Below are 14,436 nucleotides of genomic sequence, written 5' to 3'. Positions count from 1 at the left end.
GCTCTCTCCTAGTGTAGTTTAGTCTAGTGTACAGTACCTTGTCCACATCTCTCTGTGTTGCTCCCTCCTTGCGGAGTCTCTCCTGCTCCACAGTTTTGGAGTTGTAGTTCTCCTTGGACTTCTGTAAGGCTACACCGGTGGTCTGGATGGTCTGGACTGACTCCAGTGTGGACGCAACCTCCTCCTTGGTCTGAGTAGGACAGAGGAAGACAGCAACCATTTAAACAAACACATTCATTTTAGTGTCCTTGTATGAAAAGCCCATGATTGAAACCACTAAATGGAAGCAAAGATCATTATAATGGTAGAAAGTAGCTTAGCTAAAACGGCAACTTGACATTCTGTGTGTGTGTGTGTGTCTGTGTCTGTGTCTGTGTCTGTGTCTGTGTCTGTGTCTGTGTCTGTGTGTGAGTGAGAAGGGACAGTGTTGTGTGAAAGCCTTTTTTGTTATGCTGAAAGCTCAAACCCAACTCTGCTAATTCACAGGCAGTGCTTGGTTAGTTAGACCTGCTGACACATACATGCCATAGGAGGTGACGCTCCGCTGGTTACTCCAGGCAGGATAGAGAACACACACATTCTCTCCAGAATCCATCAGTACAATCACTCTACAGAAACTCTTCCCCATAGCAGTGACTGAAAGAAGTCAACTTTATTCATCTCCAGAGGGTAAATATAGGTTATCACCAGCAGCAGCCTACACAGGCAGAGCACAGACACCAGCAAGGACAGACTACTTGATGCAGCAGGTAACCTAGTGGTTAAGAGTGTTTGGCCAGTAACCGAAATGACGCTGGTTCGAATCCCCGAGCTGACGGTGAAAAATCGAGGTACTTAACCCTAATTGCTCTTGTAAGTCGCTCTGGATAAGAGGGTCTGCTAAATGACTCCAATGTCAAATGTAATGCCTAAAGAAACAAAGTGGCGTGTTGTGTGATTCTGCCTGCCGAGCTGTTTGTGGGTCTGGGTTTGTTATAAGGAAACAATGTGATGTGTGGTGTCGTGTTTGGTTCTCCGTACCGCACCTTTTTGTGGGCCTTGGCCTGGTCATCCACGTACTTCTGCACGTCTTTGATAAGCTCCTGTAGCTTCCTCACCAGCTCCAGGTGGCAGCTAGCCAGCTTCTCTGTGGACGTCTTAAACACATCCCACACCGGGGCAAACGTCCTGCAGCACACAGACTTTATTAACTGGAGATCAGCAGATCATTCATTCTGTGAAGACTGGTCTTATCATTAAATAGGGAGGGTTGATATGGGACACAAACTTATCTCTCTTCACCTGACGCACGAGCGTGTGTGTGTGTCTTACCCGAGCTGAGAGAAGTTGCCAGCTGACTTGGCAAGTTTGGTCATTGACCTGGCATAGACCTCTTCTATGGTAGCCCTAAAGGGTCAAAGCACAGAACGTCATTACCTTAATCATTTTTACCTACTGAATCAGTAACCTCACTCAGTATGCGTTCCAAATGACACCCTATTCTCTATATAGCGCACTACTTTGACTAGGGACATTTGTGATTCAACTGTCCTCTAGTGAATCAGTTCAACCATAATAAATCCCTCAACACAGCACTAAAACCCTCAAATCCTCTACCGGTTGGAAGGAGTTCCATTGAGTGATTACAACAAGTATTATACATGTAAGTCAAAGCACAAGACAACTCCACACCCACTGAACACTCACAAACCCTTGGAACATAAACGTTTGAATGTTAGTCAGTTTGAGTATTAGTCAAAGCAAAGCCCAACCAAGTGGAGAGCTCTGTTCATCACGGTCTCCCATTTAGTGTAACGTCGAAGCACAGAGAAGAGATAGCATCCCTCCCCTCCTTCTCTCCCTCGTCATCCCCCCGTTCTCCTGCATGGAAGTGACAGAAGTAAAACCTTAAAACATTGTTTTAGTGGAGGCCTGAATAATGCATATGTGATTTACTTAGCCTCCCACTGCAGTCAGGTCACCACAGGAGGGTCAGGCAGGGACAATCAGGGGCAAGCACACACACTCACAGAGAGGCACGCACGCAAATACAGAACGCACGCACACGATCTCACTTTACTAACTGATATCAGTGTAACTTACATGTACACATGGCTTCGATCTCACTTTACTAACTGATATCAGTGTAACTTACATGTACACATGGCTTCGATCTCACTTTACTAACTGATATCAGTGTAACTTACATGTACACGTGGCTTCGATCTCACTTTACTAACTGATATCAGTGTAACTTACATGTACACATGGCTTCGATCTCACTTTACTAACTGATATCAGTGTAACTTACATGTACACATGGCTTCGATCTCACTTTACTAACTGATATCAGTGTAGATGCAGTGGAACTCTACCAAAGGTTTGTATAAGTTCTTCTTGGCAGGTTACCATGGCAGGTTACCATGGTTTGTCATCCTTATTGCCATCATCATTTGTAACATCACAGGAAAATTACATCGTCCAGTTCCCAAAACCACAACTCAAGGCAAAGAAGGATTCCCATTGGTATATGCACATTTATGAACAGGTGACGTGGCTCATTCGGCCAATAGGCTTCTCCCTCTGAACTCATTCACAAACACACACACACAATGCCATAACTCCAGAGAGTAAAAGCACTCCAAGTGTGTAAATACACTCTGGGCAAAGACAGCTCTCCCCTCCTAACTAACACAGATCTGCCTGCACCGCTCCACACTCAAAACACTCACAGAATCAATGTTACAGACAAAACGTCTCTCAAATCAATTTCTATTTGACTTATATAGATGCTAGTGAACAACTGCCTGCAGGACGAATATTGTCTGTGTGTTATAGTAGGCCTATATAAAACTTTACACATGGTAACAGTACTGTAGGTGCATGGTCTGTTTCTGGCCACCAGAGGGAGCCACAATGCAGCGTTTGAGATATGAGAGACTTCCTCAAAAGGAACACAGAAAACCATGGGAACACTGATTCAGATTTTTAATTTTTTTATTTAACATTTATTTAACTAGGCAAGTTAGTTAAGAACAAATTATTAATTACAATTACGGCCTACCCCGGCCAAACCTAACCCGGACGACGCTGGGCCAATGGTGCGCTGCCCTATGGGACTCCCAATCACGGCCTGTTGTGATACAGCCTGGAATCGAACCAGGTCTGTAGTGACGCCTGTAGCACTGAGATGCAGTGCCTTAGACCGCTGCGCCACTGATGGGTAGGTAGGTGTGCAAGTTGAGTCTCAGTTACACCGAACAGTAACGATATAGGCCTAACCCTGAGATGTAGGCTAGTAAGCTACCTGTGACCCATCTACACCACAGACTGGAAAAAAGACGGTATTGGACAAGTCTACGCCTCCACTAACAGGAGCTTCCTTACCCACAGTGTCAAAGCAAACTGTGGAAACGTTACTGTTTGTGTGGTAACCTAATATTTACAGTCTGTGGCAAAACATAGTGTGGTAAATGCAGTGTCTGTTTGAGTGATGAGCACATTTTTGTGTGGGCCAGCCCATCCTGAATTCCAACAGGAGACCTTGAGCAGACGAGGTTATAAAAATAGACCGCAATGAAAGACATCAAGGCGTGAGAGGAATTCTAAAGGAGGTATGATTAAGCACCTTATTATGGCTGAGAGGCTACAGGTATGCAGTCCACTGCCAGAGTGCTTTACAGTCTATGGAGTGTTCAGGTGTGCAGGTGGCCTAATCAGGCCTAAGCCTGGGAGAGCAGGCTACACCACATGATCCTTCCACAGCTAATTCTCTCTGTTAAGGAGAGCTGAAAGAGGACTGGATTTCCTTAGGTTGGATTAATCAAACTGTTTGCTCCTGGTATACTAATTGCGCCGAAGGAGATGGCTGCCGTTTTACAATCCCATTACCAATTGTGCATGTTTTTTTTTGCGTTATTTGTAACTTATTTTGTATATAATGTTTCTCCCACTGTGTCTTATGACCAAAAATTGCTTCTTGATAGCAGGGCAGTGATTACTCACCCCGTACTGGAGGAATTCTTCTTCAACGAGTCGGACGGGAAGGATTTACTCCAGACACCCGACAAGGCCCTCATCCCCGTCATTCGCAGGAGGAAAACACAGCGATATCGTGGACGAGTTTCCGGGTGCCTTGTATGGATCCGTCACCGAGTGGGTAATCTACTTTTACCAACGGTCCTATTAGCCAAAGTACAATAATTCGATAATAAAATAGATGAACTACGAGCACGTATATCCTACCAACGGGACATTTAAAAATGGTATCTTATGTTTCTATGAGTCGTGGCTGAACAACGACATGATTAACATACAGCTGGCTGGTTTTATGATTTTTCGGCAGGATAGAATAGTGGCCTCTGGTAAGACAAAGGGCGGTGGCATATGCATATTTGTAAACAGCTGGTGCACGAAATCTAAGGAAGTCTCAAGGTTTTTCTCACCAGAGGTAGAGTATCTCATGATAAGCTGTAGACTGCACTATTTACGAAGAGAGTTTATCTATATTTTTTGTACCACCGCAGACCGATGCTGGCACTAAGACCTCACTCAATGAGCTGTATACGGCCATAAGCAAACAGGAAAACGCTCATCCAGAGGCGGCGATCCTAGTGGCCAGGGACTTTAAATGCATGTAAACTCATCAGTTTTACCTCATTTCTATCAGCATGTTAAATGTGCAACCAGAGTGAAAAACAATATTATAATGAGTTCAGATTGACACGCTCATAATTGCCCCGTCACATACTCCTGTGTTTACTTGTTGGCCATTCAGCATGAACCCGATTCCCGGTCTACGGCTGGAGAGCCCCTGTACCCGCAGGAGGCCTTTTATCTCTTGGTAGGCAGTCATTGTAAATAAGAATTTGTTCTTAACTGACTTGCCTAGTTAAATAAAGGTTAAAAAATACATTTAAAAAAGAGATCGACAAATGGATCAAATTTCATGATTCAGAATTTTAACACTCAATTATCACAGTGAATTATTATAATGTTTGTTTAAGTGTTAATTAATCCCATAAGGGATGGGTTGCCAACTGGTGATTTGATAAGCACATACTATGTCTGGATGTAGCCTTCCTGTCTTCAAATCTGGTTGTGCTGGGAGTGCTAGTTAGCTTAGCCTAGCTATCTTCAATTCTAGCTGTGAGTGCTACTGTAACTAGCTTGCTAAGTTATATAGCAAAACAGATCAATCAATCAGTTATAGAACAGATACTGTATCCTCAAACATATAACACAGAGATATTTAGCATTTTCTCCCCCTATTCCGCCTCACACCCCTCCCCTTGTGCTTCTCTGCCTGTGTGGGCACCGTTGCTGTGACTTCTCCCACTCCCACTCTCATTTGCAGCAGAATTGAGTGGGAAAAGTTGCAAAATGCAATTAAAACCACAGAAACTTTACGTGGCAAAACTCCCCAAAGGGAACCTGAAAAGTAGAATTTGTCACTAGACTTAACAATAAAAGTCGCTGGAGCGGTCTGAAAACGTTCTTAAAATAGCGACAAAGTGACTAAATTGACAACACTTATCGGCATGGAAGACAGTGAGCCAACCCCTATGCCGTAGGAGACCATTGATTGATAGGCAAATAAGGATTCCCATTATACTGTGGAGTGCATTTGGAAAGTATTCAGACAGACCTTCACTTTTTCCACATTAGTTACATTTCAGCCTTACTCTAAAATTGATAAATAAAATTGAAAAAAATGCCTCAATCTACATTCAAAACCCCATAAAGACAAAGCAAAAAAAGTTTAGAAATGTTTGCAAATGTATTAAAAATAAACAGAAATACCTTACTTACATAAGTAATCAGACCCTTTGCTATGAGACTAGACATTGAGCTCAGGTGCATCCTGTTTCCATTGATCATCCTTCAGATGTTTCTACAACTTGATTGGAGACCGCCTGTGGTAAATTCAATTGATTGGACATGATTTGGAAAGGCACACACCTGTCTACATGAGTTCCCACAGTTGACAGTGTATGTCAGAGCAAAAACCAAGCCATAAGGTTGAAGAAATTCTCCATAGAGCTCCGAAGACAGGATTGTGTCAAAGGTTACCAAAACATTTATGCAGCATTGAAGTCCCCAAGAACACAGTGAGCTCCATCATTCCTAAATGGAAGTCTGGAACCACCAAGACTCTTCCTAGAGCTGGCCGCTCGGCCAAACTGAGCAATCGGGGGAGAAGGGCCTTGGTCAGGGAGGTGACCAACAACCCGACGGTCACTCTGACAGAGTTCCAGAGTTCCTCTGTGAAGATGGGAGAATCTTCCAGAAGGACAACCATCTCTGCAGTACTCTACCATAAAGGTCTGATTGGTAGAGTGGCCAGACGGAAGCCACTCCTCAGTAAAAGGCACATGACAGCCCGCTTGGAGTTTGCCAAAAGGCAGCTAAAGTATTCTCAGACCATGAGAAACAAGATTCTCTGGTCTGATGAAACCAAGATTGAACTCTTTGGCCTGAATGTCAAGTCTGGAGGAAACTAGGCACTGGTCATCACCTGGCCAATACCATCCCTACGGTGAAGTGTGGTGGTGGCAGCACCATGCTGGGATGTTTTTAAGCGGCCGGGACACTAGTCAGGATTTGTTTGGCCCCCCTTGTGTACTAAGCCGGTAATACTATAAATCCCGGGATGGGAGAAGGACGTTATGACAATATGAAAATCTGGATACTGCCCAGCCCTAGTGTATGCACATTTATGGACAGGTGATGGGGCTCATTCGACAATAGGATGCTCCCCCTGAACTCATTATTTGGACACAAGGGGAAGCAAGGCATTTTCACATTGGGCTTTACCAATGAGCCAGCATGTATCACTTTATCGATTGTACCATCAGCTGGCATCCTCCACACGTGACCCAATTTGACTGTGCATGACCTTTAACTTCTTGGACGGTCAACTTTTAGGTTAACTAGAAAAATTGTGTTGAGTAACTTTTAAAGTAAGTCTCGAATTCACCTCTATGATGAGAACAGCATTGGGTTAAACGGAACCCTCAAAAACAAGGGTGAGTGGAGGTTTAACTAAGGAAGCGCCAAATGGCATAGCCTGGTTAAACATAATAGTTAGCACATGACACAGCACAAACAGATCCAGGCTACCAACAACTTACCTTTCTCTGATGAACTCCGTAAGTTCCTTGGAGGAGATTTGACCATGCTTCATGTTGTGGTAGAGAACATCAAATCCATTGTTTTTTTCGCCCTGAGAGGGGGAATAATAAAAAAAAGAGATGATTAACCTAGTCAACTGAAAAACCAGTCGAGGATTAAATAATATTTCCTCCATTCTTTACTGCCCTGGCCTTCTCCACTATGAGCCTCCTCAAGGTCTGCATGGCTGTATCGCCAGCAGCCTTGACTGGTCCACCATAGTCATCCTGGCCATAGTGTTTAGGTTCTACTATGCTCCCTATACGTTTATATGGTCCCTACAATGGTTCTAACAATCCATGTACGGTTCTATGCTCTCTAAAATGTGGTCCCTATGCGGTTTTATGCTCCCTAAAAAGGTTCCAACGGTCTCTATATGGTTCTATGCTCCCTGGAACAGTTCTACAATCCCTATACACTCAGTATGTCCTGAATAACGTTGATGGAGCAGGTTGAAGATGGGTCTTCAACAGTCAATGACTGTGTAGATTGTGACAGTACTGACTATAGACCACTATTCTGTGTGTGTATCAGTAACCATCACTACTCTGGATTGGTGTCCAGTTGCAAAAGTGGGTTTAAAAATGCATACACCACCCACCACTCAATAATTCATATGCCGTGGACATGTGTAAAACTGTCTGAAGTTTGGCTAGTGTTTGTTTGTTCAGAACCTAAGTAAAAACCTCAAATCAAGTTTATTCAACCCACTGGGTGCCTCAGCTGCAAGCACAACATACAAGCACATATTTATACCTTCTGACTAGGCAGTCACCTCCTTGCATGTCTAAGATAAACATTTGTTCTCTGTTGCTAGGCAGGAACTCAGTCTGTTCCTATTACTGGTATTGTCAAGCCTGCCCAAATCCTCTGGCCCCTTCCCAGAGGTTGCTTCTCTTCAACTGTTGAGCTTATCTCGAGTTGAGTTCCACATCCCTCCTTGTCCTAGTTCTATAGGAACTGAGACTAGATTGTTACTCTTCACCTCCTTCCTTAGAAATATTAACTTCACTGAGACAACATACAGGACAAATTTCACTGATCCAAAATTTACAACAAACTTCACAGAGCCAAAATACACAACAAACTTTACCAAACCACAATACAAACAGCAGCTTTTCTGTAGCCCGGGTACCAGTCTCTTTAGCACTCCTTGTACTCCTTGTCATGCCAAAGTTGTTTAACATGACAGGAGTGGAATGATAGCTAAACAGACTGGTACTCAGACTCGCTTTCCTGATCTCAGGCTCTCTGTTTGAATCGTAGGCTATGCGTTAAGGAAGTTCAAAGGTCGTTTGAGGAATACCTTACAGTGCACTGATCTGACTCCTACGGATTATGAGGTCAAACACAAAACTGACCTAAGATCAGTTTAGGCGTCCGCATGCTTCCCACCAGAAACAGTTCAGAAGAGTTGTGCATATATTATGATGACATTTTGTGAAGTTTTTGTTCGTTTTGGACTTGGGCTGTTCGGGCACACAAGCCTACGCCCCTTCGTCAGTGATTGGTCAACAATAGGGATTCATCAATAAAGTCTTTGTTGTCATTCAAAAGAGAGAAGATTTGTTTTCATGCACATTTTTTTCATTGAGAAATACTGCACTAAATCTTAGATGTAAAATTGCACGCCTAAGATCTCATCTGTAAAAACGCCAAAATTAACGACAGATTTCTTGAGTTATATTTGATTAATTCTGATTATTTTGAGGAAATGTATACTGGCTACAGCATCTCAAAATGGACAAACAGTACTATTCTCGTTTTTCAAGCGAAGGTATTTTAAGGGTGTATGCGAGCACACTGGTTTGGTTGGCCTAGCCGAGTTCCAGCCCAACTGAAGCATGCTGATACCTAGAGGCTACTTCCTCCAGCAGCAAAGGGCTGCCCTGTGGCAGAGCCTAGGTATGTCCAACAGGGGGAAGAAATGAGCAAGTGCATAGTAACTGACCTGGATCCAACCTGGTTTATCAGGCCTACTCAAGGGAAACTCAGGAAACTAATTCCACAACTCCTCAACCTTTGACTTCCTCTTTAGCATGTGGCCCTGTATAACAGAGATCACATGCCAACAAAGACCAAATGTTCCTCTCACATGAATAAATTAGAAGTCGACCGATTAAAAATCGGCATGGCCGATTAATTAGGGCCGATTTCAAGTTTTCATAACAATCGGAAATCGGTATTTTTGGACACCGATTTGGCCGTTTTTTTTTGTGTGTTTTTTTTTTACACGTTAAATAAAGGATAAATAAACTAGGCAAGTCAGTTAACCTCTAATTCCTCCCAATCCCGGATCCGGGAGCACCCCCATCAGTAAAAAAGCTGACTAGCATAGCCTAGCATAGCGTCACAAGTAAATACTAGCATCTAAATATCATTAAATCACAAGTCCAAGACACCAGATGAAAGATACACATCTTGTGAATCCAGCCATCATTTCTGATTTTTAAAATGTTTTACAGGGAAGACACTATATGTAAATCTATTAGCTAACCACGTTAGCAAAAGATACCACTTTTTTTACTCCACCATTTTTTTACTGCATCAGTAGCTATCACAAATTCGACCAAATTAAAGATATAAATAGCCACTAACCAAGAAACAACTTCATCAGATGACAGTCTGATAACATATTTATTGTATAGCATATGTTTTGTTAGAAAAATGTGCATATTTCAGGTATAAATCATAGTTTACCATTGCAGCCACCATCACAACTCTCACCAAAGCAACTAGAATAACTACAGAGAGCAACGTGAATTACCTAAATACTCATCATAAAACATTTCTGAAAAATACACAGCGTACAGCAAATGAAAGACAAAGATCTTGTGAATCCAGCCAATATTTCAGATTTTTTAAGTGTTTTACAGCGAAAACACAATATAGCATTATATTAGCTTACTACAATAGCAAACCACACAACAGCATTGATTCAAGCCAAAAATAGCGATAACGTATAACCCAGCAAAATATATTAATTTTTTCACTGACCTGCTCAGAATTCTTCAGATGACAGTCCTATAACATCATATTACACAATACATATAGAGTTTGTTCGAAAATGTGCATATTTAGCGGCACAAATCGTGGTTATACAATGAGAAAAGTAGCCAAGCTGCCAACAAAATGTCGGGAGAAATCTTGGGAGAGGCACCTATTCTAATCGATAACTAATCATAAACTTGACTAAAAAATACAGGTTGGACAGCAAATGAAAGATACATTAGTTCTTAATGCAATCGCTGTGTTACATTTTTAAAATTAACGTTACTACGACATACAGCGTGCGTTAAAGCGAGACCGCACGGAAATTAATGGCGGATTATGCATTTTACATTTTTCAACAGAACAACAAATTAACAGCATAAATAGTTCTTACTTTTTGATGTGCTTCCATCAGAATCTTGGGAAAGTTGTCCTTTGTCCAAAAGAATCGTTGCTCGGTTGTAGAATGTAGTCTTCAACGTTGCAATTAGCAGTAAACATTAGCCATGTGGGCCAGACATCCCCAACTCCCTAGAACGCAACACAAATAAATACCCGAAAATCGCAATATACTGACATAAACTGATATAACTCGGTTTAAAATAACAACATTATGATGTCTTTAACAGCTATATCGAATAAAAACAGAGCCGGATATATCTAAGAGCTATAACCGGAGCTTTCTAGTACGACATGCCAAGGTCCTTCCTGCGTCAGAGCGAAGTGAACAAAGACCGGACCCTTCGTTCCCAAGCCATTTATAACCTCAGATCTGCCTAAAGACTCCATTTCAAATCTCACTATTCGCTGACATCCAGGGGAAGGCGTATGCAGTGCATCTCAACCAATAGAAGACAGGCAAATTAATAAACTGACCTGGGAACAGCTTGCAGAATTCAGCATTCTCACATCCACATAGGAAAAAGGCTCCAACTCGAGTTCTGTTTTACTCACAGATATAATTCAAACGGTTTTAGAAACTAGAGAGTGTTTTCTATCCAATAGTAATAATAATATGCATATTGTACGAGCAAGAATTGAGTACGAGGCAGTTTAATTTGGGAACGAAATTATTACAAAGTGCAAACAGCACCCCTATTGAGAAGAATTAAGAACACATTCTTATTTTCAATGACGGTCTAGGAATGGTGGGTTAACTGCCTTGTTCAGGGGCAGAATGACAGATTTTTTTTAACTAGTCCAACGCTCTAACCACCTGATTACATTGCACTCCACGAGGAGACTGCCTGTTACGCGAATGCAGTAAGAAGCCAAGGTAAGTTGCTAGCTAGCATTAAACTTAAAAAACAATCAATCACTCATAATCACTAGTTAACTACACATGGTTGATGATATTACTAGTTTATCTAGCGTGTCCTGCGTTGCATATAATCGATGCGGTGCGTATTCGCGAAAAAGGACTGTCTTGCTCCAATGTGTACCTAACCATAAACATCAATGCCTTTCTTAAAATCAATACACAAGTATATATTTTTAAACCTGCATATTTAGTTAATATTGCCTGCTAACCTGGCTCGTTGCGAACTCTGTGAAGACTATTTCTTCCTAACAAAGACAGCCAACTTCGCCAAACAGGGGATGATTTAACAAAAGCGCATTTGCGAAAAAAGCACAATCGTTGCACGACTGTACCTAACCATAAACATCAATGCCTTTCTTAAAATCAATACACAGAAGTATATATTTTTAAACCTGCATATTTTGCTAAAAGAAATCCAGGTTAGCAGGCAATATTAACCAGGTGAAATTGTGTCACTTCTCTTGCGTTCATTGCACGCAGAGTCAGTGTATATGCAACAGTTTGGGCCGCCTAATTTGCCAGAATTTTACGTAATTGTGACATAACATTGAAGGTTGTGCAATGTAACAGGAATATTTAGACTTATGGATGCCACCCGTTAGATAAACTACGGAACGGTTCCGTATTTCACTGAAAGAATAAACGTTTTGTTTTCGAGATGATCGTTTCCGGATTCGACCATATTAATGACCTAAGGCTCGTATTTCTGTGTGTTATTATGTTATAATTAAGTCTATGATTTGATAGAGCAGTCTGACTGAGCGATGGTAGGCACCAGCAGGCTCGTAAGCATTCATTCAAACAGCACTTTCGTGCGTTTTGCCAGCAGCTCGTCGCTGTGCTTCAAGCATTGAGCTGTTTATGACCTCAAGCCTATCAACTCCCGAGATTAGGCTGGTGTAACCAATGTGAAATGACTAGCTAGTTAGCGGGGTGCGCGCTAATAGCGTTTAAAACGTCACTTGCTCTGAGACTTGGAGTAGTTGTTCCCCTTGCTCTGCAAGGGCTGCGGCTTTTGTGGAGTGATGGGTAATGCTGCTTCGAGGGTGGCTGTTGTCGATGTGTTCCTGGTTCGAGCCCAGGTAAGAGCGAGGAGGAGGGACGGAAGCTATACTGTTACACTGGCAAAACTATAGCGCCTATAAGAACATCCAATAGTCAAAGGTATATGAAATACAAATCGTATAGAGAGAAATTGTCCTATAATTCCTATAATAAACTACAACCTAAAACTTCTTACTTGGGAATATTGAAGACTCCTGTTAAAAGGAACCACCAGCTTTCATATGTTCTCATGTTCTGAGCAAGGAACTTAAACGTTAGCTTTTTTACATGGCACATATTGCACTTTTACTTTCTTCTCCAACACTTTGTTTTTGCATTATTTAAACCAAATTGAACATGTTTCATTTTATTTGAGGCTAAATTGATTTTATTGATTATATTAAGTTAAAATAAGTGTTAATTCAGTATTGTTGTAATTGTCATTATTACAAATAAATTGTAAAAAATAAAAATAAAAAAATAAATTGGCTGATTAATCGGTATCGGCTTTTTTGGCCTTCCAATAAATCGGTATCGCCGTTGAAAAATCATAATCGGTCGATCTCTAGAATAAATTACACAATCAATAGTTATTACTGTACTATGAAACACAATCAATAGTTATTTATTTGCTATGAAACACAATCAATAGTTATTACTGTATTATTAAACAATCAATGTATTACTGTACTATGATAACTTCAGTACAAATGACTGACTGCCACATCCTACAAAACTAGCTTTGAAACACAATAGCAAGGGGGTGAATAAAGGGACAAAACCTTGGCAGGACACTGTGGTTCACCATGTCAACTGAACTAACCCGTGACTGCCACACAGCCACTTCCTGGTCGCTTCCACAGTCAGCAATTTGTATCGGTACCATACAACATCATCACACCCCACTGTGCTCATTTAACACATGGGTTCATCCAAGAGGTCAGGGGTCAGGGGAGGCTCATGCCAAACGAACCTGCAGCCTGGTGCAAATGACGATAGATATTTGCAGGGCAAAGAAAAAATTATTAGAGAAAGAGGAAAAGCAGAAAAGTCATTTCCTGCAGCCAGACAGAACAGTAATGGTATAGAATAGACTTCCTGTTACAGAGTGTGGTTATTTAAAACAGTCCAGACTGTGTCGAAATTAAAAATACCAAATGGCACTCTATTCCCTATATAGTGCACTACTTTTGACCAGGGCCCGCACAGTGCTCTGCTAAAAAGTATTGCACTATAGGCAATAGGGTGCTATTTCAGACACAGCCCATGCCTCAGCTCTGTGGCTATAATCAATAGCGTGACTTAAGCACATGACTCACACAGCATTCATCACATAGGCTATCCTAGGCTAACAGCTGCAAATTCTGTCCCGTCTGCTAACTACTGTATAGACCATGGCTGTCACAGACCTGTCACTGACTGCAATAACTAGATACCAGGGAAGCTGCAGAGAGTGAAAGACGGAGAGTGAGAGAAACTGAGACAGAGGAAGAGACAGAGAGTGAGACAAAATACTCCAAACAGGAAGGGCTAATATTCTGTGCTTTTGGAATGCAGCAATATAAAATAAATTCAATACAAAAGCAAAATAAAAAAACAAAAAAGGCAGGAAACAGGTCTGGGCGTTTTGGCTTTTTCCACCCCACCAGTACAATGCCCCATAGTAACTTGTGAAGAACAGAGAGACACATTCTATACAAGGCAACAACTTTCGTGGTTTTGAGTCTGAAAACCAACCATGCTGTGTTATATCACTACTCAGAGTTGAAAAAGGAACACTATAAAGAAGTGAGTGGTACTAGAAATGCCACATGGCTCTTGACTTGAAATGCCCCCTTTGGAGATTCATTGACCAAGTGATTCATATTCTAACCACACATTGTGAAATTCAAGACCAGTCAGTCATTACTCTTGGCCTGGCAGTGAGT

General features: G+C 41.7%; 1 protein-coding gene across 5 annotated transcripts in view; it reads right to left on the bottom strand.

The window, feature by feature from the left end:
- LOC120026392 (F-BAR domain only protein 2-like) overlaps window positions 1–14,436 on the bottom strand; it is a 90,568-nt gene that overhangs the window by 50,330 nt on the left and 25,802 nt on the right. For all 5 annotated transcript variants that reach the window (XM_038971242.1, XM_038971243.1, XM_038971244.1 and 2 more), the window contains exons 2-5: window positions 7,113–7,204; window positions 1,312–1,386; window positions 1,026–1,167; window positions 38–190 (exon numbers count right to left, since the gene is read on the bottom strand). In XM_038971242.1, the coding sequence (XP_038827170.1) occupies window positions 38–190; window positions 1,026–1,167; window positions 1,312–1,386; window positions 7,113–7,204 (462 nt within the window). The remainder of the gene's footprint in view (window positions 1–37; window positions 191–1,025; window positions 1,168–1,311; window positions 1,387–7,112; window positions 7,205–14,436) is intronic.

The sequence above is a fragment of the Salvelinus namaycush genome, chromosome 31 (genome assembly GCF_016432855.1).
Source record: "Salvelinus namaycush isolate Seneca chromosome 31, SaNama_1.0, whole genome shotgun sequence".
NCBI classification, from domain to species: domain Eukaryota; kingdom Metazoa; phylum Chordata; class Actinopteri; order Salmoniformes; family Salmonidae; genus Salvelinus; species Salvelinus namaycush.
The sequence above is the reverse complement of the archived record's forward strand: the minus strand, read 5'-3'. Positions and strand labels throughout refer to the sequence as shown.